The following is a 27,678-nucleotide window of genomic DNA, read 5'->3' as shown; positions in this document are numbered from 1 at the left end:
CCGCAGCCAGGCTCCTGCAGGTGCCCGGAAGAGGGACCATATTACTTGTATCCTGGCCTCCCTCCACTGGCTACCAGTACAGTTTAGAATTGATTTTAAGGTTCTCCTGTTTGTTAAAAAGCCCTAAATGGGCTGGTGCCCTGCTATATCACAGACCTTTTAACCCTTTATTCTATTTCCAGGTCCCTCAGATCGGCTGACTTGGGGCTCCTGGCTGTCCCGTGATTGAAATTTAAGCTCGGGGTGACCGTGCCTTTGCTGTTGCAGCCCCTAGACTGTGGAACAGCATTCCCCTCCCTATCAGATCTTCCCCCTCCATTGACTCTTTTAAGTCCAGGCTCAAAACTTATCCTTATTCACTAGCATTTGATTCTTCTTGACGTGGGTGATTTTTGGCTTGTGCCTAGGCTCATGTGTTGTTTATTTTGTGCCTATAAGCTGAGTGTCTTGTTGTTTATATGTGTTTCTTGTATTTGTGATTTTAGCTACCTGTTATGGTTTGTACAGCACATTGGTCAACATGGGTTGTTTTTAAATGTGCTTTATAAATAAATTTGACTTGACTTCAGATCAGGGAATAAGACAGTTCTCAGACAAGCTTTCCTGCACCATCAGGAAGACAAAAATGGGATCATATACAGAAAATATACAGCTATTTTTGTGACATCAGAGATCTGAGGCACATGTGGTAGGGCATTCAGACCACAACTGACTACCTTTATCAGGATAGCTGTGTATGCAGGACCCTTAGCATTGTCAACAATACTTCCCATCTGCCCAACCTCTTTAACCCCCTACCATTAAGCAGGAGGTAACAGAGAACTAGGACAAGAACTGTTAGGAAGGAAAAATAGCTTCTTCCCCCACACTACTGAATTTAAAACTGCTACCACCCAGGTTTCATGTATGAAGCATCAGTAGCAATATATTGTTTACTTTTTAAAACTTGTATGGTATATGCACCATATGATTTGTAGTATTTCTTTGCGTTATGTGTATGAGTTATATGTACTGTGTTGTGTGCCTTGGTCCGGAGGAGCGTTGTTTGGTTTGGTGTGATATGTATATTTGAATGACTACAAACTGAGATTGAATGATGTCACCTCAATGGTTGATCCACCAAGGGTATCCTCTCCAAGGGCCATTGCTGTGTCCTTTCATCAAGGCAACTCCCTCTCCTCTCTTACCTATACCTCAAATGTCTGTCGCATCTGTATCCTGGAACATTGAGTTGCCATTCCTGCCCTTCCCTCAGCCATGGTTGTTATATCTATGATATCCTCGTCCGGAGCCAATCCACACCTTGAGCTGACTTTCCTTACTTGTTGAGCCTCTTTCATTAAGTGCAGTTTAAACTGAAGGTCTTTCTCCCTTTGCTGTGCTCCTGTTTATTCTGATGATTAAACTGTCTCACTGAGTTGCGTCATCCCTTGATTTCTCATCAGCCACTCTGCTGGTCAGAGTCCACTTCCCTGCCACTAGTTAAACCCAACTGAGTAACACTAGAAAAATTTCTAAGCCTGATATTGGTCCCTCTCTAGTGCAGGTGCAACCAGTCTTTCTGGTACAAGTCATCCCTTTCCCAGAAGTTTCAATGATCCAAAAACTTGAATCCCAGCTCCCTGATGGATTTTAAAAAACATTTAACAGTATCCAGCAGTTATAAAGTACAAGGGTCTCAGCCCAAAACGTCAACTGTTTACTCATTTCCATTGATGCTGCCTGGCCTGCTGAGTTCCTCCAATATTTTGTGTGTTGCTTAGATTGCAAAGCATGTCTATTTGGAAAAATGCACTGTTTGAATCTTTCTATCCACATAATGTAATCCCCAAAAGAACATTGCTTCTATTGTTAATCTAATGGTGACAAACAGTAACCTTTTGGAAAATAAAGTAGTCTATTTGAGATAATCCAAATCAGAGACTGGCAGATCACAGATGTTCCAGTTCACTTGTATACATTTTTACTAACACTTGCTAACAACTCTTCAGACTTGTCCAACATCACAAATTTTTGATGCTGCCAACTAGGAATCCAATTATAGCTATTTTACTAACATGATTTCTATTTGTGTGTGTGGCCAAACTGATTAGAAAAATTGCTCCCAGATTTCAACTGTATCAAAGTTACACATGTGGGATCTGGACATTGCACCACAACAATGTCAAAGGGCAAAGAGATTTCCATTGCTCTTCAACTTTGTCTTTAATGAATCAACAACTGACTGAAGTTTGCCCTAGGTCTTAATGGACCATTACTCTGCTGGCAACCCAGTGACAACATACACTCTGTGCCCGCTTTATTAGGTACGTCTGAAATATCTAATCACTCAATCATGTGCAACAACTCAATGCATAAAAGCATGCAGACATGGTCAAGAGGTTCAATTATTGTTCAAGACAAACATCAAGAAATGTAAACTAAGTGACTGTGGAATGATTGTTAGTGCCAGACTGGGTGGTTTGAGTATCTCAAAAACTGCTGATCTCCTGGGATTTTCAGACACAGTCACTAGACTGTACAGAGAATGGTGCAAAATATATATCTCCAGTGACTGGCAGATCTTTTGATTAAAACACCTTGTTAATGAGAGAGGTCAGAAGAGAATGGTCAGACTGTTTCAAGCTGACACTAATGTGACAAGAACTCCAATAACTATGCACAACAATGGTGTGCAGAAGAACCTCTTTGAGTACACATCACGTTGAATCTTTGAAGTGGATGGGCTACAGAAGCAGAAGACCAGATCAGGTTCTCAGGTACACTTCTATACCAGCTTTACAGATCATTATACCAAGCTAAATAAAGTACTGCAATAGAAGCTAAGTTGTGGTAGTGAATTACATTTTTAGAAGAATAATTGTCCTTAAACTATAAACATGAAAATGCAGGTTAGCTTTTTGATGTAGTAGTGTGAACCAAGTCACATCTGTAGTAAATTTACAAGGCAAGGTGGATACTGAAGCACTTACGTTTTGAAGCATGGATCTCCTGACAACAGTTGCATACCTATAGTAACCTGCAAAGAGAAAAAGCTTGTGTAAGAAACAAGGAAAAAAATGTTTCTTTCAAAAGAAATCTTTACTTGCTAGTTGATTAGGAAGCAGTAATTTAATCCAGAGATCAAGAAATCTCAAACAGAAATATTAGAAGGCATTAAAACCCCACATAAAAAACACAATTACTTCCTGCTCAACATTTTGAAAGTGGGATACGCATTTGTAATTTGTGACCACGATTTCCAATGTCTTGCTGACTGCACTGTTGTGACTGATAACCAACGCAGAGGGGTTTCCAAGCGATGTTCAGACTACAGTCAGCATAAACTAAAGCATTAGACTACCTTTATGGCTTACTGGATAACTTGTGCTACCAGACTTTCCACCATTTCCAAATATGTACAATCAAACATATGTAGTTACGTAGAAAAACCTTCAATTAAAAATATAAATAAATTCTATATTGTGTATATTTACACACATACACATTTTATATTTATATATTTTATATACTCAGAATTGCATTCAATGTTAATGGAATTTCCAAGTGCCAACCCACACCAGTACACAGCTACAGATATCGGAAAAATAATAAACCACAGCCAGTTAGCATTTCTCTAGGAACTGCATGTTAACTAAGGATGACAGTAGTTTAGTTATCTACTGTTGACCACAGTGCAATATTTCTCTCCCCCCCCCCCCCCCAAAGAGGTCCTGCACTGTGGAGTCCACACAGCAGACTGCATGTAAGTTAATATGCAGTTACAAAACTTAGGCAAACCTTTATTTTAAGATTGGAGCACAAAAGTAAGGAATTTGTGCTGCAATAAGAGTGTCACTTTTGTAAATTGCTCCGACGTTGGTATATTCCTTTTTATCCAAGGAAGAATATAGCAACGTTGGAGCAACTTGCATTGACCCAATTTATTCCTGGGAAGAGGAGGTTGCCCTTCCAGGATAGAGTGTAGAAGATAGCTCTATGTCTTTCTGCATAAAAGAAATGCCCGTGCTTAAAAATAAATCAAATTTTCACATTCATCTCAGTCAACTTAGTCTTCCTTTTTCTTTTTATGTTACTGGAGTTGGAGAACAAGAGGTGATCTGATTGTAACATCTCATCAGGCAGACAAGTGCTCAGCTGCTGTTCCCTTTAGCTGTATTCTAGCCTTGGGAAGAGTGGTTTGTCATTAATTCCCCCCCCCCCCCCCCCATTTGAGAAGGATGCTGACCTTGAAGCATCCATTCTCCATTAAAGTACAGTGGTCATTTAATACAGTTAATCCAGAATCAATCAATACTAAGATTTCTGAGGGAATCAAGGAGGATAGGCTGGGGTGGTGGGAGCAGGGAAGTGGGATAAGAGGAAACGTTGAGGTTAAAAATTAGACAAGGCATAAGACTCACTGATCTGATAGAAAACCGAACTGTTTTGAATTTTCATTTACAGCAGCTGAGGCTTTGGTCTTAAAAACAATGTTCTTATTTTAAAAACTATTCTAAACACCTATGTCCTCTATCACCAATTGTACCTTGAGGATGGAATTGTCCTGCCGAGTATTCTTTGTGTCATAACCCTCTAGTAAACAGCAGCGTGCAGTGGAGCCTGACCCTGCAAACTCCGCTAGATTGAGATCAGCAAACCCAAGCTGGCAGAGATAGAAAAAAACAAGGATCATAGTAACACTGAACAACAAAATCAATGAAATCAAAAGAATTTTATTCTCATTACTACACCATATTCTTAATATTTTCTTACACTTTACAAAAAATAATGTTTATTAATACCACTACTGGAGGCTGTCTCATGCATAATAGGTTTATTATTCAACTTATTAATTCTAAGCTTTAGTTTTTCATTCTACAACAGAAGTAGTTTCCATCAGCAGGAAAAACTACTTGACTGCATGTCTCTACAAACTGGCATGACCTTCCCAAGTTGTACAGCGAATCAACGCTTATATAGAAGTAATGATTAAACAACAAAATACATTGCACATGCCGATTTGGGCATGCAAAAGTGAAAACTAATCTGTAATTACTTTTAACAATCAAATATAAACTGAAAACACAGATGTACTTTTCAATTAAAATGATGCAGCTTTGATGTCAGTTCATATACTACAAGGTCAGGCCAAATCCAAAACTCACTTGTCGATAAATGAGAACAAAATAACAGCAGTTTAAAATAGTTATCAAGGATTATAAAGGGATTTTTAAAAACATTATGATTATCTGCAAATCAATTGTGCAAATCCTGTTTTGTGGATATGGTAGTGTTTCAAGAATCATTACCACAACACCAGGAAAAATGACACACCAAACATATCCAATGAACTTGAACCAAACTAATGAAAGTATATTGATGAAAAGATATGACGTATTTGAGAAAATCTGATTTAGATTTTACAACATATTTAGAAGTATCTTAATAAAACCAAAATACTTTGAGGGAGTGGCACTGCGATGATTAGAGTGACAAGTAGTGTCTGTCCAGTACAATGAAGTCAAGTAAGCTCGAAGACAGATCTGATGGACTAAATAGCCTAATGCTGCTCCTGTGTTTTGCGGTCTTATGGTCTAAGTTAGCTTGGTATCACAACAGAATAAGTAAATTGGATTTAAAACAAAATCCCCATAAGGCTGTTAAGTACACATGAAATCAGGAAGTGTTAGTGTCTTTAGGATAGAGAGATAAGCACAGAGTTCAAACATGTATCTGTAGACATCATTTATAGTTGCATCCATCTATACTGCAGTGCCTAATGATAAACTACTTCTGTGGTTCAAACAAATCACTATAATTGATCAGTTGTTATCCTGCTGCTAATCAATCACAGCAAACAGGCAATGTTATAATTTACTGTTTACGGGAACACAGTACAAAAGCAGGGAGGATATGCTTCAGTTATGTTGGGCACTATAAAGACCACATGTGGACTACTGCACATAATGTTAGTGTCTTTATTTAGGGATGGATATAAATAAATGCCTTGGAAACAGTTCAGAAATAATTCACCAAACTGCTGTCTGGAATGGACACTTTGTTCTCAGAAAGGTCGGACAGGCTAGACATGAATTAGCTGGAACTTAAGAAGAATGAGAATTAGTGACTAAAACACAGGGGGGATCTTGACAAAGTGGATGTGGAGACTGCCTCCTGTAGAAGAATCTAGAATTTGGGGTCACTATTTAAAAATTAAGGGTTGTCAACTTAAGTCAAGAAACAAGCTGAACTGTTTTCCTCTGACAAGCCTGCAACTTTACGTAATGTACTTTAAATAAACCCAGGAGATTCAGTTCTCAACTTTTAATATTCACCATCAGCATTGGAAGGCAGCACCATTTATTTTATTGGCTTATTGGATATATGTGTTTGCCATCGAGGGAGTTCATGAATGTCATTGTTAACACTATAGATTAAATATTTAATTTAGACTATGCAATACTGTAGGAGTCGTGATCTCAGACGAATTGTTTCAATCTTTCTTGAATCTATCATAGAGCAAGTAGTAAATACAAATTAAGCTTCTGGATCCATGATGCAAGGAACAACTTAAGCTTAAAAGTTTTTTTTAAAGTGAGCATAAGATTTTAACATTTTCTTGGAAAGCATTCTGAAAGCAATTTAATTGAATGCAGGAAAGAAGCTCTCACATTCCTTCTAACAGATGCTTGTCCAGTAACTATGGTTGGACAGAGACAATTGGAATGGCCAGGACAAGGACTACAGATTTCGGTTTTGCTATAATACTTTCATCAATATTTGGATGTGTGCAAAATTTTCAAAAAGTGGATTCTTAACGGAGAGTTGCCATCTCTGCATATAGCACCAGTACTCCCTCCTTAGACTGGGAAACTTTGGAAACCTCGCAGTGTTCAAGGGAAATGTACAGACTTTTGCCATCATGGCAAGCACATGCCGAACTTGTAACTTTGGCAAATTTGACGAGATTGAAAACAAAACTGCACTGAAGAGATTAAATACAGATGTTCATGGAGCTTAATTCATTTACAGTTGAAATGACAGGTGAGCTGATTTCCAGAGATCGAGGGAAATAAAAGTGAAAGGACTTCCAGCAATGTTTCTCATTGTTTAATCCTGAAAGTACTGCAAAGTCCTGGAAACATGTACCTGATTAACAGAAAGTAGCAAGTGAACTAAAGATAACTGGGAATGAATTGGAGGAGGAAAAAAAATGGTTTTTAAAATTGTCTGGGTGGCAGGGCAAGGATAGGGAAAATGATTGAGGAAAAGAAAACCTTATTTTCTCAAAAAAATATTCATTCTAACAATCGATGGTGAAGCAAAATTGAGTTCTTGTTCCTAGATATAAGGAAATATAAAGCAGAACATTTACCTCTATAAAAATATATTTATTTTGATTTACATTTTTTACCTACATGCTAAATTAAACATTTTACTGCTCAGATCTTTTAAACATTTAAATTCACATTCCAGTATTTCATCTAAAATTCTTGTCAGTGAAACTCTGTGGCTCCAGCACAAAACGTCAGATCACAAGCAATCTATTCCTCCATTAGTTTCTTGGTTTGATGCACATACAAGTTATTCACTCTAATTCTGCCAATTTTAGAACCATGATACCAGATGTTGAGGGTTTTAAAAAATTTACATCTGTGAGAAGGAGAATGCATTGAAGCATTTAATAGCATGAAGCAGTTAGCGTTCTGAACCAGTTAACCCCAAGAGCAAGAGCAGGAAGAATAGCTGAAAAAAAAATTGAGTATGTTCATACTTTTGTTTAAGTGGTGAAAAGATACACTCTGGAAGAGGAAGAAACTCCAGCAGGAGTATTAAAATCTCAGGTTAATTGAAGCAGAATATTCAACCACTGAATCGCCTGAAATGTGATACCAAATTGGAAATGGGGTGGTATGGTAGCATAGCTGTTAAAACATCACTTCACAGCATCAGCTTTCACCGATCGGAGTTCAATTCCTGACACTGCTGCAAGGCGTTTGTGTGATCTTCCCACAACCACATGTCTTCTCTGGGTGCTCCAGTTTTCTCCCATATTCCAAAGACATACGGTTAGGGTTAGTGAGTTGTGCATGCTATGTTGGTGCCCAGCACAATCCTTGCTGATTTGATTTGACGCAGAAACCACATTTCACTGTTCATTTGTTTTGATGTGCATTTAACAAAGTTGATCTTTAAAAATATTATGCATTACAGAAACCACCTTCTTACTTAACTAGCCCTGCCAGTTAGCATAATTAACATGAAAGAACACTACACCCTTATATTATTTTCCAAAAACATTTATTACTTGTCTTACCTCCTAGGTAATGCGCATTTTAAAATGGCCATTCTCTATTTATAGCAACAAAGCCCTTAACATTGTGACAAACTTGGTGCATGTCCAATAGCCAGCTGAGATTATGCTTAAAATAAAATGTACGTACAACTGCATCAACTGTTATCTTGCAGACTCACCATAGCAACTGTAACAGGGAACAATGTTAGAAATGTTATTTCCCTGTTGGTGAATATATTGAAGGACAACTCAATTTTTTTTTCTTTCAGGGACAAAAGGAAGTGATTTAACATTACTGGGGAACATTATTAGACTTGAGGCTTTCCCATAAAGCAGTGAAAAAGAGTGAAGTACAAGGAGCATTTGGAAATCTTAGCACAGAGGTGTAGGCCTATGTAGGCCTATTTTTCCTGACCTACTGCATAAATATGGCGAGGAAACGAATGGTGTTGCATTATTATTGAAGTTGACCATATTTTCTCAAAAACATCTAGGAGTCAGAGCTGATGTCATAAAATTACTGGGAATGCAAACAAGATGACATTTTGCACATAGTTGGATCCCACAAAATAAACAGGGAACTAAGTGAGCATATTTAACACTAAAAAAAAGTGGGGAATTTCAGCATAATACTGGGAAAACCTGAATAACCAGCTACTCTATGTCTACATTAATGTCCGCCTACATTAGAGGAACATGTAGATGATGGCCTTTTTTAAACATCTTATTCAAAGGAATGTGGCTTCACAAACACAGTATTCACTCTTGGCTGTATTAGTTGCAATTGGGTGCTCAAGGTCAGGATTGAACTCAAACATCTGACCTTAGCGAGAATTATACTAACTGAAACAGAGGTCTCTGGCTTTAAAGTAGAATTGCAATCGATTTGGGAAACAAAATATTAAGCTTAAATAAAAGTTACAAGTGGGAGCAGGCTTGATAGAATGATGCCTGAGGCAAAGTGCTTTCCTAATAAAGGATATTTTATTTCACACCAATCTAAATTTTGTACGATGACAACATTCCGATCAAATCAACTCCTGGACTTTACATCATACCATCAGTTTATGACTAACATGCCACCATTTGCTGGAGGTGTATAATATTACCTTAGAGTACGCCTTTCCACCTTTCAGTTCCTGCAACAAAATGGAAAAGATTAATACTTAATTTTTTTTACTCTATTCTTAGCTTAATTCAAGGATAGAATGGGCATATGAAAGTTTACCAATGTAGTGTTTTAACAATCTTAGAAAATGTCTTGATTATTTTAACAGGAAGTAAGAAAATGTTGGTATTCCAAGATGTCCAACAAAGGCTTTGATTGGAAAAGGACAAATCATGAATGAAATGTAATTTTTAAGGTCTACAAGTCAACTTGTGCATTAGAAGCAAAATTAATAATTAAGTTAAAAAGGAAAGAACCAAATTGTGGAACGATAATGAAAATCTCAAATCCATGCAAAACACCTGTATCTGAAGTGTGTAGCCTAAAACGTTCAATAGGATACCCCACTCAACTTACGTATTAAGAATGCTTCAATGTTCAATTTTTCTTTGAGTGGAATATTAAAAAATATATCACTACAGACAATACACTATGTGAACATGATTTGTTAATAAAAATGTTTTACAGTTAGCAATGAGTATTAAACTGTGTGCTTACAAAATTAAATGAAACTTCAGACTGGAATCCAAACTTGCAGCTTTAAAAGTTTAGATCCTTCCAGTACTTACAATACTAACTTTTGCTGTTGCTTCACTGTGATGAGCAAATATTTTTCAACATTCATCTAGCACACAATTGCCCAGACACCGAAAGGTGAGAAGATAACAAGTTGAACATCTCATGTTGTTCTATGCTTCTCATAAAGTAGTCCAGACCAATCAGCAAGTTAATTAAACAGACTGAAGAATGTTCACTGATTCTGATTACAAGTTTAAAAAGTGGATACAAATTGCATTTAATTTGTTCAATGCAGGGGAGGTGAAATAACAAAAGGAAGACATAGGATCAGGTGAGAGAGTACACAACAAAAATACCAGCATTAATGTATTTTAAAAAATAGAAAACTTGAGGGTTTTTTGAGGAATTGAAACTCACACAAAATAAAATTTAAGCGTCAGCAGTAATTATTATATAAGTATTTAATGCAAATTGTTGCAGTCCCAACTTTTCTGGACACTTTCACAGCAAGAGTTATCAGAAGGTTCTACGAGATTTACTCCATAATGAAGGGTATGTGTTCTGTAACAATGATTAGACAATTATGAAAAACAGTTCCTCATGCAAACATCCAACCAGAGATGGGAAAGGGATAAATAACCAAATGGGAAAAGAAAATGGTTCCGCAATCAAAAAAAGCTTTACTATAGAGTTGCATTTTGATCACCTGAAGTTCACAATCATTGAACATGTTCAACATGGAGAAATATTGCCTTTTCACAGAAAAGTTAAATAAAAAGAAAAATGTATTTCATAAGTCATGAATTTTCAAGATACTTACCTTACGTACAGATACTCTGCAAATACAAGGATCTAGTACACCAGTTGCAGGATTTGCACTCATCTTGCAGATGAAGGAAAATTTTTTCTTCCAACGAACACAATTCTCCTGAACTTCCTCTCTGTGAAGAGATAACAAATTTGCTAATTTCTGCTTTCATCTCATTCTCGCCAATGATATTAGATCAAGCACAACTTCAGATGAGATTTTTCTATGGGTGCAGTCTCTGTCTCAGTTTCTTCTGACAGACAGTTTGCCACAACCACCACTGCACATCTCTTCCAACGGTGGATGTAATGTACACCTCTAAGTTTTGTTTGTTACCTCCAAGATTTACAAGGAGTAAATGTGTACAGGAAATTGCCAAAGTTTTAAAAAAAAAACTTTAAATTATGCTTTTTCTTTTGCAGGAAGTCAGCCAATCAGACTGTGAGAACTTCCAAATGGAATAAACGGTTTTATCAAGGAAGTGTAAAGAGCTGTAAAATTTCAAGTTCTTTCCATCAACCGTCCCCCCCCCCCCCACCATACAATCCAAGGCAGCCATGGTCATAATTGTAAAGGTGCAGTGCTAGAGATTGCAATTTTAGAGATCCTTCAACTAAACTACAATTGAGATTTGGATGAAGCAGATTCTCAAAAGCCATCAACACAGCAGTGAGAGGACACTAAAACATTCAGTAGATGACCCAAGTTTATGTTTTACCTGGTCAAAAAAGATGAGCGTTGTAGACTGATAGTCAAAGGATGTAAAGAGACAGTGGGTTTGTGAGTTATACTTTGTGCTTTTGGTGATCACTTTCAAAATTAAAATCCTATTTCAGAGCATCAGTTTTCCACGACCAGAACAAAAACAGATTTAAAGTACTGTGCTGCAGTGACTTTAATGCAACTTTCTTACCATATACATTTGACAGGACATGTATTCACTTAACTTTACTATGGCATTTGTTTAGTTTGAGACTAGATACATCAGGTTTAGTAACACTGATATGCTTGGGTCACACATGGAAACAGGCTGAAGGGCAAGACTAAATTCAATCTTGAACCTCAATAGGATAAATTATGTGGTGAATTGCAAGCACTGAAAAGACAGACTGGCACTAATTTCTTAAAGTTAACTCATTATAAAATATATATACAAAAGAAAAAAAAGACAGCAAAGTCTTTAATTCTCCATTTTGTTGGTCGATATATTCGGTGTGGCTGGTTTATGCATGGTATTTGTGCATCTTTGCCACTCATATGGCTCCCTGGGGTGATATACCCTGCCACTGTTTGAGGGGCTTTGCCACCGACACAACTGGCCTGGTGCTTTAATCTCCACAAAATAATTCAACTCAGACATAAAAGTCAATGCAAATTAACTTAGAGTTAACTCTTAGTGTCCCTGCACCAACTTCAATTCAGAAATAACATGAGCTACTGTAAAGAATGAAAGGAAATTAGCTGTCAACTTTTAACAACTAAATCCCTTGACAAAGCTTAGATATTAAAGATTAAACAGCTTAGGCTTGCTATTTGTGCAAGAGCTGCTAACATTTAATTCGCGTGCACTTAAATGCCTCAACCAACCTGTAAAGGCACAAGAAATAGCAGTAGACCTTTTAACCCGAGGTCCATTCCGCCTTCAAGTTCGTGACTAATAATCTTTTGTAATACTACTTTCCATCTTGCCATTATATCCCTTAATGATACACCAGAACATTATAAACCAAGGCTCATAGCCTCCCTGTTCTTGTATTCCAAGCTTTGGCCAATGAAAGCAAGTAGAACATAAATAGCACAGGGAGAGGCCCACATCTCATGTCTGCGCCAAACTAAACTAAATCTCTTCTGCCTGCACATGATCCATTATCACTCCATTCTTTGCATGTTTATGTGTTTATCAAAAAGCCTCTTAAATGCCACCTTCATACCTGGTTCTACCACTACACCTGACAGCCTGTTCCAGGCATCTACCACTGACCTTGCACATCTTTGAACTCCCACCCCACCACCTAAAATACATATGCTTTGTGTTTGACATTTCTACCCTGGGAGAATGTTTATCACCATCTCACTATCTATGCCTCTCAATCTTCTTAAAATTTCTATCATGTGTCCTCTCAGCCTCTGATGCACCAAAACAACCCAAATTTGCCCAACTTTCCCAATAAACTCATACCCTCTAATGCAGCCAGTATCCCGGTATACACAGAGACACAAGAGACTGCAGTTGTTGATAATTTGCAGCAACACACAAAGGCATTGGAGGAACTCAGTGGGTCAGGCAGAATCCACGTGGGAAATGTACAGTCAACATTTCAAGTCAAGTCCCTTCATCTTCAGCATCCTGGTAAATACCTTTTGTACCCTTTCTACACCATTCCTATGGGGGGGGGGGGGGAGAAACCATAAGAATTGCACACGATACTCCAAATGCAGCTCAACAAATGTTTTGCATAGTTGCACATGACTTTCTTATTCTTAAACTCAATAACTCAACCAATGAAGGTGAGCACGTCATGTGCTTTCTTTACCACACTATTTACTTAGCTGAACACTTCCAGTGAGCTAAGTCTTGGACCCCAAGGTCCACCTGTTTATCAATGCAGTTAAAAATTCCTATTAACTGTACATTTTCCTTTTACATTTCACAGCAAAAGTTCAACATCTCACACTTTCCTGGATGAAACTCCATCTGGGATTTCTCAGCCCGGATCTTCAAGCGCCCCTTATATTTTCAACATCTTAATGCCTAGTCTGTGCAACATCTTCAGAATTTTGGATTTGTACATAGAGGCTTCTTTGTTCCACAATACCCTCTACAGCAGGGTTCACCAATCTTTTTTGCACTGCGGACCGGTTTAATGTTGACAATATTCTTGCGGACCGACCGACGGGGTGGGGGGGGGGGGGGGAATGTTAATCACGACCAGAATATAGGTGTTAAGTCAACTATAAATCACTTATAAGTGGCTAATACACTCAACTTCGTTTCTAAAAGGGTTTGCCTAACGAATTTAATATTAAACACAGAGCGCATATTTTCCTCTTCTGAACATATATAATCATTGCAACACACCAATATTGCTGAATCAGTGAGAGCCCTGGTCGTGTTTCCCTGCAACAAGACGGTCCCATCAAGGGGTGATGAGAGACAGCAATACTCCAAGGGGGTTCCTTATGTCCAGTCTATTCCACAGTTTAGTTTTCATGGCTCTCAGCACTTGCTTCTGTCCCGCTTGCTTTTTTGAGCAGTTTTGAGGGCTTCATTGCCTCATTAGACAGCCTCCAGGCCTGAACTCCAGCCTCCCACCCGCCGCCAGACGCCTTGGACAGGTGCAGCTGATCATGGGTGGGGTGAGAGGACAAGGTAAGGGCCAGAAGTCCGCCTGCTGGGGCTGGGGCGGTTGCAGTCTGGAGAGAACGACTGACCGAGTGAGGAGAGCGACAGGATGTGCACCCCGCCCCTCCCCAGGTAGGTAGAATCTATCGGCCGACAAAAGTTTGGCTCGAGGGATGCCTTTCAGTAGATCGCAGCGAGGTAGCTGCTCTGCTACTTCCCAAACCCTGAGCCCGAATTAGGTCATCTGCAAATATTTTAGCACTGGGTTCCCCACAAACATTTGGTGTGCTAAACAGGTTTAGAGGTGGCCAGTTACCTGAGGCCAACCAGTGATCCCTGGCGCTAGGGTATCACTGCGTTTGGGCGAACGATGACCTCGCGTGCGTTCAAGTTCAACAGTGGGTGTGACAGGGAATGAGGAAAGGTGCAGCTGACTCATATCGTTTCCTTGTGGCCTGGTAGCACATGCTTTGCAGCCCGGTGGTTGGGGACCACTGCTCCAGAGCGGGGGTTCCTAACAAATGGTCAATGGACCCCTCTGCTAATGATAGAGGCCCATGGCAAACAAAATATGCTGGCCATTTTTGATTTAATTTTTGCTTTTCCAAATGCAGATTAATCATGTTCCTCAGATTTCTTTCTTGATAAATTCTCTACTACCAATATTAGACTTAATTAAATCCTTCTTTAAATAAGGAAAGCAATATTTTGGAAATATCAAAATGATACCTGGAACCTGGAATAAGTGGGTTGTTTTTAATGAGGAAGGGACAAATAAGCTATGCTTACAACTGCTAGGTTTGGAAGAGTGACTGGAGATTACTTTGAATAGCAGTGGGTCATGGCTGGATAGAGTAGGCATCATCCATTTACAACAGAATAAATTGAAATTTCTTGGAGAATTTCAAGCCCCTTGCATCACCTGTGATAATAAATTTGCCATTACTGCTTTCTTCCACATATATTCTGTGAGTGAATTTTATATGCATCTCTTATGTTCGGGTATGATTTGTGAATTCTGAAAGGGCTAATTTCTACTAACAGCAGTAACGAGGAAATCACCTGTGTCTCTGGAACTCCCTGCTTCAAAGTCTAGTGAAAGCAGAAACCTTGCAGTTTTTAAAATGGCAGGAGGTAGATACATACTTGATAGCAAGGGAATGTAAACTTACTGCTGGCAGCCAGGAATCAGATTGCCTACAATCTTATTAAATGGCAAAGCTGTTCGAGGGGATTGAATGGACAAATCTTTGCCTGTACATTTGCATTCATCACCTCTGAATAAATGAAATTCTCATTATTTCAGTGCTAAATTGCCTGTTCCTTACCTTGACACTGCCCCCACAGTTCTAGGATCAATTGGCCAGAGGTACATCCTTCACACATCTGTGTATTGTATTATTGAAAAAGGAGGAACTACTTTCTTCTCTAGTCAGCTGAATTGGTAGTATGAATATTGAAAAATTCTATCAGTGTCCTGGGATGGAAAAAATAAATCAGATTCTCAGCCTGTCAAAAGACAGGAACTGACATTTTCCCTTATGTAATGAATGCATGTGATGTGTTAAGGATACATCTGTGAGGGGTGTGTATGAACAAGGACAATGAAGAGCTACAGAAAGGTTACAATAAAAGATTTTTCTGCTTCAGCTCAAATGCCAAAAGACTTGCCAAAAATCCAGAGAGGATTTGTGGGATTTATAAAATACTTTAAGGTGCCAAAAATTACTATATCTAACTTTGGAAAGAGAAGCACATGAAATAAAGTAAAAAGATGCAAGAAATCTTGCAGTAATAACCATTTTCTAGCAACTTCCTCCATTATATATTCCTTCACCCACATTTATAATGGAAACAGTACATATAACCTAGTCACATTGTAATTACACATCCCACCAGTGTCTCTCTGTAATAACACCCTTGCACGTTCAACCTGCCAGGTTGAGATAGATCATTTTATTATACAAAAGGACTCGTGTTTAAAATTAAACTATAAAAAACACAAACAAATGCTTAACAAAATGGAATCTGAATCAGGTTGCTACAACTTTGTCAATTTATCAAAGGTCCTCATATCCCCTTCAGCATATGCAAGCACATGCTTTAGATTCCCTATGTGTCGTATTAAAAATGTTGAGTATTTGTCTAACTCATCTTCCCTCCTACAGGAAAACAAAAAAAATCCAATTATCTTAAGTAATCATGCTTTCAAATCTGTGGCCTTGCTTCTCAGTCATAGTGAAAAAAACAGGTCCTTCAGCCCATCATATCAATGCCAGTCGTCAAGTACTCATTGATACTAGGCCCAATTTCTGCCATCAACAGTTTTTTGAAATTTTATAAATGGAAGTAGTCGTAGGCCATTAGCTCTGGAATTCTGATCTTCAGCCTCATACAGTTAGATCTTGGTTGCAGGAAAGTTCTTTTTTAAAATGTTACTTGTTAAACTTAACATTTTCCAGTAATACTTTATAATTTATTGTAAAAAGTTACTTATTAAACACATATCAACTTCATAGATAAGTAATACCAATATTCAATCATAAACTAATGTTTCTACATTGAGAATCCAAACTACCAACACAACACTGATCCAACCTAATATTTTTAAAAGCAACAAGATGGGGCAAGAAAATCCTTGTCTTTCATTTAAGACATTTCATAGAAATACTTCTTGTACAATGGAACAGCTATAGTATCTGGAATTACTACAAGCTTCATTCTTCATAGAACTATGTACATTGAATTTGAAATGAGTATTCTTTCAAAGAATTGACAGGGAAATTCTGATATAAAAATTATTTTACATTCTAACTTATTTAAGAGACAAATTATTTTTAAAGGGACTGAATTTGAACTCCAAAACCAAATTTCTTTGATCAAGGTTATGTCCTTGCAGAGGAAAAAAGTGGAATGGAAAGCAGCCAGAAGGAAATTGGTAGACAGATATTTGAATGACTTTGTATATTATCAAGGTCAGATTCTGAAATCTATAGAAGATAAATAGGTTGTGCTATTTTTAAAGAGGCTAGATCACCTTGGAAGTTAACAATGCCATGGAGTTGTATTGTGTTAACAGAATCAAAGTTCAAAGTAAATTTATTATCAAAGCACATTTATGTCACCATATACTGCCCTGAGATTTATTTTCTTGTGGGCATACTCAATAAATCTATAATAGAATAATAACCATAATAGAATCAATGAAAGACCACACCAACTGGTCGTTGAACCAGAGTGCAAAAGACAAACCGTGCAAATACAAATAGAAAGAAATAGTAATAAATATTGATAACATGAGATGAAGAGTCCTTGAAAGTGAGTCCACAGGGAATAACTTCATTTGCTCATCACTGAACTGTTCCCACAACCTGTGGTTCAAAAGCCTGATGTTTGAGGGGTAATAACTGTTCCCGAACCTGGTGGTAGCAGCAAGAGAACATGATTTGGGCAGTGGGGGTCCTTGATGATGGAAGTGCTGTTGAACATTAGTCATTAAGGCAGGTTACCAGTATAATTGAAGCCTGCTTGAAGCAGGTAGGTACCTCAGATTGCCAAAGCAAAATGTTAAAGATATTGGTAAACACTGCAACCAATTTGTCAGCACAGGTCTTAGTATTTGGCCATTAACTCTCTCTAGGCTGGATAATTTTACAGGGTAAAGCCTTTTGAAGGATTCTTGCACATCAGCCTCAGAGACTGAAATCACAGGATCATTGGGGGCAGTGGGAGTTTGTGATGGCCATGTTGTGACAGTCAAAGTGAGCGAGCATTGAAGGCAATAAGCTCATCTGGAAACGAAGCCCTGTTGTTGTCAATGTCATTTGAGTAAAATCAGCTAGGGTAGATGGTTTATACAAACTAGAAATATCTTCATCTGTCTTGTTATTGTCTCTTCTGAGAGGGGCCAAGAATAGTTTGGTTGCAAAACACTGGATAATTTCATAGCTTGTATACCACTGCAAAAACAGTGACAAACCTCTGCTGAATTTAGGGCTTTCTGCAGTGCCAAATGAAGGTCAGAGGTTTGATTAGATTGAAAAAGACCAGCTTTCTGCATTTTTTTTGGTGTTATTATATAGCAAAAATCAGCCAATTGGTACTGGGTTCAGAAATCACAATTCAAAGGCTGCAAGCATTAAGCTGTCCAAATCACCATTAAGAATTGTTATAAAATGGGAAAAGTACATCAGTTGAGATTAGATCTGTTCTCAGTGGAGATGACAGATCTTCCTTATTAACCCTTTAAGGAGGACTGTTAGGTCCCCTGTTGTCCCAAGTAAACCATTCAAAGGAAATTTCAAAAATCAAAGGAGAAAGTTTATTGTCAAAGCATGGCAAAATTGGTACCCAAATCACAAGCAACACACACATACAAAAAATGCTGGAGGAACTCAGCAGGGTAGTCAGCATCTATGGAAAAGAGTACAGTCGACATTTCGAGCCAAGACACTTCTTTAGGATTCTTTACCATAGAAGATGCCTGGTCTGCTGAGTTCCTCCAGCACTGTGTTGCTCTGGATTTCCAGCATCTGCAGATTTTCTCTTGTTTGTGATCTAGATCACAAATTAAGTGGAATCTCTGGATTATTTTAATATTCAAACATACTTGGCACCAATAACAAAATTAACATCTGGCAAATATGTAGCAAATTTGTCCTCCATTGGTGATATCTAGCCCCATTCTGTTCAACCTTCTTGTCTTTCACCGAGATGACCATCTTATTACTATTTCATGATTCCAGAATAGCCAGGTTCCAAAGCACTGACATAGAGGATCCAGTGCTATTAAGGCAACACTCACAACTCTCAAGCCCCAATTTGAAGGGACTAATCTTATAGATACTAAAAGGATTTTGTTTTTAAATAAATTCCTCTCCGTATCCACTCCACTAACCAGTCCCTGCCCAAACCCATATTTTTATTAGAAAAAGTATCAATGAGAGGTTGTGTGGGTGGAGAAGAGATATATGGAGAATAGGACCATTAAAGTGGTGTAGGTAGTTTTGTAAAATCCATACAGAAGATTGATAAAAGTGGCAGAAATAGTTTAAAGTTTAAGAGCAAAGAATGTGCAGAGGATGTTTAATTTTTCTTTCATAAGCCAAGCTTTCAGCAGAAGAAAGCAGCAAAAACTGTACACAATTGGGTGTTCTCATTTGTGTTATTCTCAAATAGTTACGCACTAAAGAACACACTTAAATGACATCGAGATCCACAGGCATGAAAGTCCACTTATGCATTTCAAGATACAAAATGCAAATCAGTTAATACAGAATCTATTTGTAAATATAAACCTATTACCTGCCCTTCGAAGACCTACTTGCTTCGTTACATAATCAACCAGCAATACAATAGAGAATTAAAAAAAATTTAAAACTTAAAATAATTTAGTCTGGGAATACAAAGTATATATTAGTTTACACAAGTATTAAAATGTCACAAAAGTCACTCAGGGAATATTTGCATGGGGGAGAAATAGAAACTCAAAATAGAAGGTTTAAATAAAATGTGGAAAATAGAAGGTTTAAATAAAATGTGGAAAATAGAAGGTTTAAATAAAATGTGGAAAATAGGTTTAAATAAAATGTGGTAATCCAAGTTAAACATTTAAGGAAATGCAGCATTTGGAGCTCTGTTTGCTTCCAACAACACACGTTGATTCAAGTTAATAACACATTTATCAGCTCATTCATTTGGCACTAAAATTAAAGGTCATGTCACATTAAAGGAAAAAGAAAATTCAGAAGTTGGTCATGGGTGCAATATTTGCTTGCCATATAGTTAAGATATGAAGCAAACTGTTACATCAGCATGGTTGCAGTTTAAACCAGAGGTTAAAAAGAAGTATTACCCCTTTAGTGTCATTGCTGATTTAAGTACACAAGAGAGTAATTCACTCAGATTTAGAGTGCGTGGAATGGGCTGCTGGCAATGGTGGTGGAAGAAGATATGATAGAGTCTTTTAAGAGACTCCCGGATAGGGTCACGGAGCTTAGGAAAATAGAGGGCTTTGGGTAACCCTAGGTAATTTTTAAAGTAAATACATGTTCAGCACAGCATCGTGGGCTGAAGGGCCTGTATTGTGCAGTAGGTTTTCTATGTTTCTAAATTTAACAATTAAACCATTGCAGTCAATTTTTGGATGAGAGTTCTAAATTTTCCACTTTCTACAAGTGTTTACCAACTTAACTCGTCCAAATTAAACCCATGATATGCAACTGCTTTTAAATGATGAACCAAATGGCCTACATCAGCTTCTTTTAAAAAAAAGATTAGTTATTGTGGAATAATTGGTTTTCACCTTCTAAGATTCAATAGACTCTGGAATGGTTCCTGCAGATTGCAAGAAAGCAGTCAGTGAGATGGGGAATTAATGACCTGTTAGAAAATATGTTGGAATCCATCATGAAAAATGCACTGGTGAAGTGCTCGTATAATAATATTGAACTTCCAAATTCACTACAGGACTCAGTAGGATGGGTGTTGTGAGGATATTCTCCTGCCAAGTCTAAACTAAGATCTGATGAAAGGTTCCAGACCCTGTTGAGCTCCTGCACCTCATCCCAATCCCCACCATTTTCGGTTTTATTTCAGGCACTGTACAATTTCTACTTTTGAACAAAAGCCTTTCTAATTCCAGTCCTCCAGGTACACAGATCTTGCAAAATGATTTCCTTCATTGATGAACCCAAGTTTCATTGGGCCTTAATAGCTTTTTGTTTGCAACATTCAGGAAGTTTTGCATTCTATCATTTTGAAGATCAAAGTGGAAGGTCTCAAGTTTGTCTAAATGCAAAGTAGTTTGCAATTTGAATAAGTCAGATCTCCGGAAATTCCATCTGCACTGCATATTTCTTTGAATGCAGAAGCTTGGGTATCCATCACCCAAATAGTTTTTAAAAACACTGATACACACACTTGATACAGGAGGTCTGATTAGGGGTCTCAGCCTGAAACATCGACTGTTTACTCTTTCCCATTGATGCTGCGTGACCTGCTGAGTTCCTCCAGCATTTCCTGTGTTACTTCAGATTTCAAGCCTCTGCAGACTTTCTCGTGTTTTAATTATTGGTAGCCGCAGTCCGAATGTTCATCTTGGGGCAGTGTTCTTAACTGCATTCTGATCATTTGAATTCTTGCTCATGATCTGGCTCCAGCAGCTCAGCAAGTTTCCCTTCAATCCACTGAACTGCATATCTGTCTCTTAAGAATTTTAAGAAATGCCCCCCCCCAAAAAAAATAATGTGTAAACACTGCCAGAGCGCTTATCCACTTTAGCTACTGCTTCAAAACATTCCTGCATCACATTCTTTACATATGGCCTATCATCTGCAAATCCAGACTGATCACTGATTAAGTTTTCAAGTGATAAGAAACTATAGCCAATCGCAATAGATGTCTGCTTTTATCAACACCACCTTCCTTCTCTGAACTGCACTGCCTCACACAATAGTTCATTGGTATTAGAAGCCCTCCAGTATCTTGCCCAAGTGGTTGTTCTTCATTCTTGAGCTGTTAGGCGCCTGAAGATTACATCAGCCATTGCAAGGTTTCATCAGCCAGAATTTGCCGTTGACAGATGGCCAATGATAAAAAGTAAATTGTGGAAACAAATTAAAAGGACACTATTACTTTGGCTAAAATAGAATTGTAGCTCAGGGAAGGCCTGGAACCCAAAATCTTTTCCACATGTACTAGTCAGTGTTGCCAGGTGGTGGAATTCATCACTAGGCCTTTGAACTAGTTATGTTATTTGAAGAATAAACTCTTCTATTGCCCTTTTTTTTAAAAAAAAAGAAATAGGAGATCATAAGGGAGAGGACAGGATGATTTCAACCTTGTTTTCCTGCAGATCATAAAACCAGCAGGCAAGTTTCAAGTGTACTTTTCTCAACTATATTAACAAAATAACTTTGCCCTTCATAATTTTGAGCTACACCTACACAAATACAGCACATTTTCCATTGTTTCTAAATTAAGAAATAAATTGATACCAGTTCTCCATTATCACACTAATGATCAGATTATCGATATGGTAACACATTGTGACACAGGATTTTATTTTCATCTTGGCACGATAACTACTAATATTGTAGCTTTAGTAGACTTCTTCAATGTCACATTTAGCTGAAAATATAAATGTAAATTAGCTTTTAAAGCACAAGCCGAAATATGAACTAAAATCTCTTACATAAAATCGAAGACAGAATAATCTACAAGTATATAGCAATGCACTAGAACAATCATAATTTCCTTTCAAATTGGAAGCACTGGCTGGATACCGTTGACATAGGCAGTTATAATCAGTCTCTTGGAAGTAGTTACAGGCAAATCTCATCCCAGTAAAGGAATATTAGGTCATGTATTATTCTCAGCAAGCAACCTTCTGTAAATCGGATTCCTCCCAAAAGCAATTACAGAAAATAATTATCCAAACAGTTCTAATTGTAAGCCTTTTTTTCCACAGAGCTTTTAGCATTATGAGATCAAGCAAACGTTTTTGGAAAAACGATCTAGGCAAGTTTTCAAATTACAGAGGCAGCCAAAATTTAAATCAGGATACACCCAGAAATGGAGATCAACAACTGCACACTACTTCCAATACAAAGCCAGTTATCACTGCCTTGTCTAAAAGAAAGAATACTTAATATAAATAAATGAAAGAAAAAACTCAAAACGGTCAGCAAATCAAGCACCTTATGTAGAGACAGAATTAATATTCTGGGTGGATTCTAAGTCATTTCTGATAAAAGGTCAATCTGAAAATTTAACTTTCCACAGACACTGATAGACTATTTATATTATTTCCTGTCCTTACTTTACATTCCCAGTACCTGCAGAGTTTTGCAATTTAACATACCAGTATATAAGTGAACATATTTCCTTCTAGTCACACCTTCCAACTCCAACAAGAGTTATGTTTAAACATTCCTGAACTAATCCAGACTAATATACAACCCAGACAGCAAAAATCAATGTACTAAAAAAAAATCAGTCTTCATTGCTCCCTTCCCCATGGAGTAATTTCAATTTTCCCTAGGCTAATACTGAGTGACCAATTCAGAAGTGCAAAGTAAGCTCTTTAATAAAAAATTCTCAATGCCGTCACAACAGCATAAATTATAAAAAGCAGAAGACAGACTGTGACAAAAATAAAAGGAGAGAGGAGATCACAAATTGTTCTGCACAGTCACAATAACCCACGATCTGAAAGGCTGATGTAAGCAAAATGAACAACTATTCAAAAAGGGGAACTGGATAAATGTTCGACAAGAGTAGAGTGGAGCAAAGTGACTCAGTCACTTCAAAGAACTGGCACAGGAAAGATGGGTTGAATGATTTCCTTCTTTCCTATGATTCAAAATAGGAATTTCTCCAAAAAGTTCAACCTCCATAACATTAAGAAATGGCTGCAAGTACCAGAAACAGCTGTGGTATGAGAAGGCAAACCAATCAAATATTATATATTAAGTAACTGTAAAACTGGAAACTGGATAATGATGCTTCTGATTATGCTGAATATACTTTGATAGTCGAAAGGCATTGTTGTGTACTCAGTCACAAGAATTTACAAAGTGCCAGCTGTATCTCATCGTATTGTTGGAAAAGTAGTCTGTATAAATAATGTTAAAGGATAAACCTCTGCTGCCAGATTAGTGTTTCTTCAAGTAAAGATGAACATAAAAGGAGATAGCTTCCCTTTCCTGATGGAACCAATAGGAGGGCTTGTCAAACCACACAGTGGTTTAAGCTGCAATACCAAAATGTACACGAACTTAAAAGTTGATAGGATGCACACAATAGCTTTACGGTTTATACAAACTGCATTTCCACTTTACCTGTGTCCGATCTACTCCAGTGCTTATGGCACTGGGTTACAACAAAAACAATGATATGGCTGCTTGGATCATGGTAAATATTACCTTCAAGAAACAAGTGAAACCTGTGAAAGGAAGCTCATCAACACCTCCTTTGTTATTAACACAAACACATGTCATTCACTGATACTTAGCAAGAAAACAGGAAGAGGTATTTGTCACAAACCAACTCAACATTCAATAGAATGCCAAATAAGCTCTCCCCACCCCTCCAAACTAAGCAGTAAGGTCAAACCATTGAACTAGAGTACTCCAATCTAAAAAAAGACTATTTTCATGCTGATTACAGGACTGGCAAGAATTTACATTCATACACGCGTATAGCCCTAGGATTTCAACGTACACGCACACTTACAGCTGACAAAAACCATAAACAAGAGATTCTGCAGATAGGTACTTTATTGATCCCAAAGGAAATTAGTGTCACTGTAGCATTACAAGAGTAGAGATATACAAATATTAGGAAAGAAGTAAGAAAGAATAAAAAATAAGTTGCTTCAAACAGTCTAACAGGAGGGGGCCAACACTTCCACAGCTCTAGGTTGACTCATTACAGAGCCTAATTACCAACGGTAAGAATGACCTCATAGCGCTCCTTGGAGCAACACAGTTGTCTTGGTCTTGAGCACTAAAAGTGCTCCTCTGTTCAGTGGCATGCAGAGGGTGAGAAACATTGTCCAGAATTGCCATGTTTTTCTGTAGAGTCCTTAGTTTTATCACAGCCTTCAATGCGTCCAGCTTGACTCCTATAACACAGCCAGCTTTTCTAATTAGTTTATTGAGCCTGTTGGCATCACCCACGTTGATACCATTGCCCAAGCATACCACCACACATTGGATTGTACTGGTGATAACAGACTGGCAGAACATGTGAACAAAAGGCCTGCATACTCCAAAGGACCTCAGTCTCCTCAGGAAGCAGAGGCATCTCTGGGCCTTCTTGTACACAGCCTCTGTGTTGGTGCTCCACTCAAGTCTGTCATCCAGGTGTACTCCCCAGGTACTTGTAGGTCCTCACCACATCCACGTCCTCATCATCAACAGTAACAAGAAGCAGTGCAGGCTCGGTCTTCCTGAAGTCCACCATCATCTCCTTTGTCCTTTGGAAACCCACAGCAACAAACACACCAAATGCCAGAGGAACTCAGCAGTTCAGGCAGCTCACCTCTTCATTCTGCCCCCACTCCCAACCTGGTTTCACCTGTGAGCTGCCGGCTTGTATTCCTTCCCTCCATTCACCTGACTTCTTCCCCCTTCCTTTCCAGTCCTGATGAATGGTCTCAGCCTTGAACATCGACTGTTTATTCCCTTTCATAGATGCTGCCTGATCTGTCGAGTTCCTCCAGCATTTGTGTTACAGATGACTAAATTTAATCTTATGTATTTGTTTAGGACTTGATGATGACCAACTAGTTTCAGTTTTGTCAGTTTAAAATGAGGAGATGTGCACTGCACTTGATATACAGAAGATTTTGACACCAGAAGGGTTCTTTGATTCTAATGTACATCCCTTACCTATTGCACCAGACCAGGGGTTTCCCAACTTGGGGTCCATGGATTCATTGATAATAGTCAATGGCACAAAAAATGGTTAGGAACTCCTGCAACTAGACCATTAATAGAAGCAAGTAGGAAGAGAGAAAACTGGTTGTATGTGCTCTTAGGTTTTTGTGTATTCTACCTCATAGAAGAGGGCAAAGACCGAAGGGTGGGTCTTTGATTATGCTGGTGATCTTATTGCAAGAGTGAAAAGTATAGACAGAGCCAGTGGAGGGAAGGCTGGTTTCCATGATGTGCTGAGCTACATTAACAGCGCTCTGTAGTTTCCTGCAGCCACGTGAGGAGTGGTTGCCATAATCAAGACTTTATGGGTCTAGATAAGATTCTTTGTACAGTGTATTGATAAAATTTGGTAAGGCTTTATGGGGACAAGCCAGATTTATTTAGCACCACACCCCCCCCCAAGTTATTGAATTTTTCAAGTAAAAATCCACAGATAATCAATAGACACTGGATCATTAATCTAATAAACATTAGGACATTATGGAGCCATGGATCTCAGAATGGCATGAATGACAACTGCAGGTAGATCAGATGGACCTACACTACATCGAATAGACCCTGCTCTACAGATCATTCACTATGTACTGAAGGCTTACAAGGTTAACCTCTGAAAGTGAGTAAATTTGCATTCAATCTAGCTTTGATAGCTGAACTAAACACTGGGGCACATTTGGCAATAGTAGGACAACTACTCTTATGTCAGTTACACAGGAGCCATGCAACTGTTTTACAAAGTTGGCTGTAGAACTTCCCTGATATTGAACTAGTTCGGACTAGACAACTTTTGAAATCACTCAAGCTCAAGAGGTCTGTTCTCCAGCAGCAAAATGAAAAGGTGACCCCAGTGACACATGGTAACTTGAAAGAATCACATTAAACAACAGCATTTTCCACTGCTATATTAAAGGTTATTAAATACTTAACTAAACATTTAATTTGAAATGAGAATGTGGAGAGTTATTTTCTAATAAAAGCTTCATTGAAAACCTTTTTTTATTCTGAAGAGTAAAAAAAAATTTCTATACTCCAAACCATTACATTTCACCCAATATATATCCCCTTTGCCATGCATGAAATGGCTACTGGTCAATAACAAATCTCAGTACACTAAAAAAAAATTAAAAATATATTCTCATGGCATCTTTGAGTTAATTGTTTTCTATCAATAAAACCTTAGAATTGATAGCAAGTAGGTGATAATATTAAACAATTTGAAAAGACTGCATTTACTACCCGTCCCAAGAGATGATTTCAGTAGCCCACACACTTGAAATACTTGACTAGTCTTGGGCTTAGAACTCCATGTATAATGGATGCTGAATTTGGTGGAACGTTTTCCATCCTTCCAAAAGAGGACTTGCACAAGGAGAACTCAAAAGGAAGTTAAGAGTTTGGAAAAATCTAGGATTTCTGATTAGAAGTTTGAATGAAAAACGTCTGATTCATTGGCAGCTCAAAGCATCTATTGAAAGAATTCTGAAGCACTAGCGACATTGTAATATCCGATTACTACATCAAGTGGCACTCAAATCGTCTTTTAAACCAGTATGAAGACAGACCTCTAATGTAAATGAGCTTATGTCCTGAAGAAAAAAAAGTAGATTTCATTTAATGACAGTTTCTTTATATTTTAAAAAAAGTTTAAAGAAAATTACAGCTTTAAATATTCCATGTTAAATAAAAGTTAGTTTAGTTTAAGTCCTTGCAAAATTTTAAATGCAGCATAGATTTACAAGTCATTTCTCATGCTCAGATAGCATTAAGTTTTTATCTCCTCTGATTCTGTACCAAATGGAAATAGACTCAGGAAGCAGGGTTAGTCAACATTGTACTGATGGCGCAATTGCAAATTCCTCTCCTTATACACTTCCTTTCCCACTCGCCTTTCAACACTATACAGTCACGAAAGCTTTACAAAGGGCACATTTAAAATATGATAAACATTTATGCAAAACCACAAACATGAAGTTATTTAGAAATGTAATTTGTAAACTGTGACATTTTATAAACATGACAATATAACACATACATCCACTCAAGCAGGGACTGGACAGTCAGTTTCCTGTAACTGTCCAGCTCATAAATAATTAGACAGAAACATCTTAACTCTACTTATAG

At 37.8% G+C, this 27,678-nt stretch overlaps 1 protein-coding gene across 2 annotated transcripts in view; it reads right to left on the bottom strand.

Annotated features, from left to right (window-relative positions):
• Positions 1-27,678, bottom strand: part of LOC132407475 (early estrogen-induced gene 1 protein-like) — a 92,621-nt gene that overhangs the window by 29,684 nt on the left and 35,259 nt on the right. For both annotated transcript variants that reach the window (XM_059994062.1, XM_059994063.1), the window contains exons 2-5: positions 10,786-10,906; positions 9,388-9,417; positions 4,529-4,645; positions 2,973-3,019 (exon numbers count right to left, since the gene is read on the bottom strand). In XM_059994062.1, coding sequence (XP_059850045.1) covers positions 2,973-3,019; positions 4,529-4,645; positions 9,388-9,417; positions 10,786-10,906 — 315 coding nt within the window. The remainder of the gene's footprint in view (positions 1-2,972; positions 3,020-4,528; positions 4,646-9,387; positions 9,418-10,785; positions 10,907-27,678) is intronic.

Source organism: Hypanus sabinus, chromosome 18 (genome assembly GCF_030144855.1).
Source record: "Hypanus sabinus isolate sHypSab1 chromosome 18, sHypSab1.hap1, whole genome shotgun sequence".
Classification (NCBI taxonomy): domain Eukaryota; kingdom Metazoa; phylum Chordata; class Chondrichthyes; order Myliobatiformes; family Dasyatidae; genus Hypanus; species Hypanus sabinus.
The sequence above is the reverse complement of the archived record's forward strand: the minus strand, read 5'-3'. Positions and strand labels throughout refer to the sequence as shown.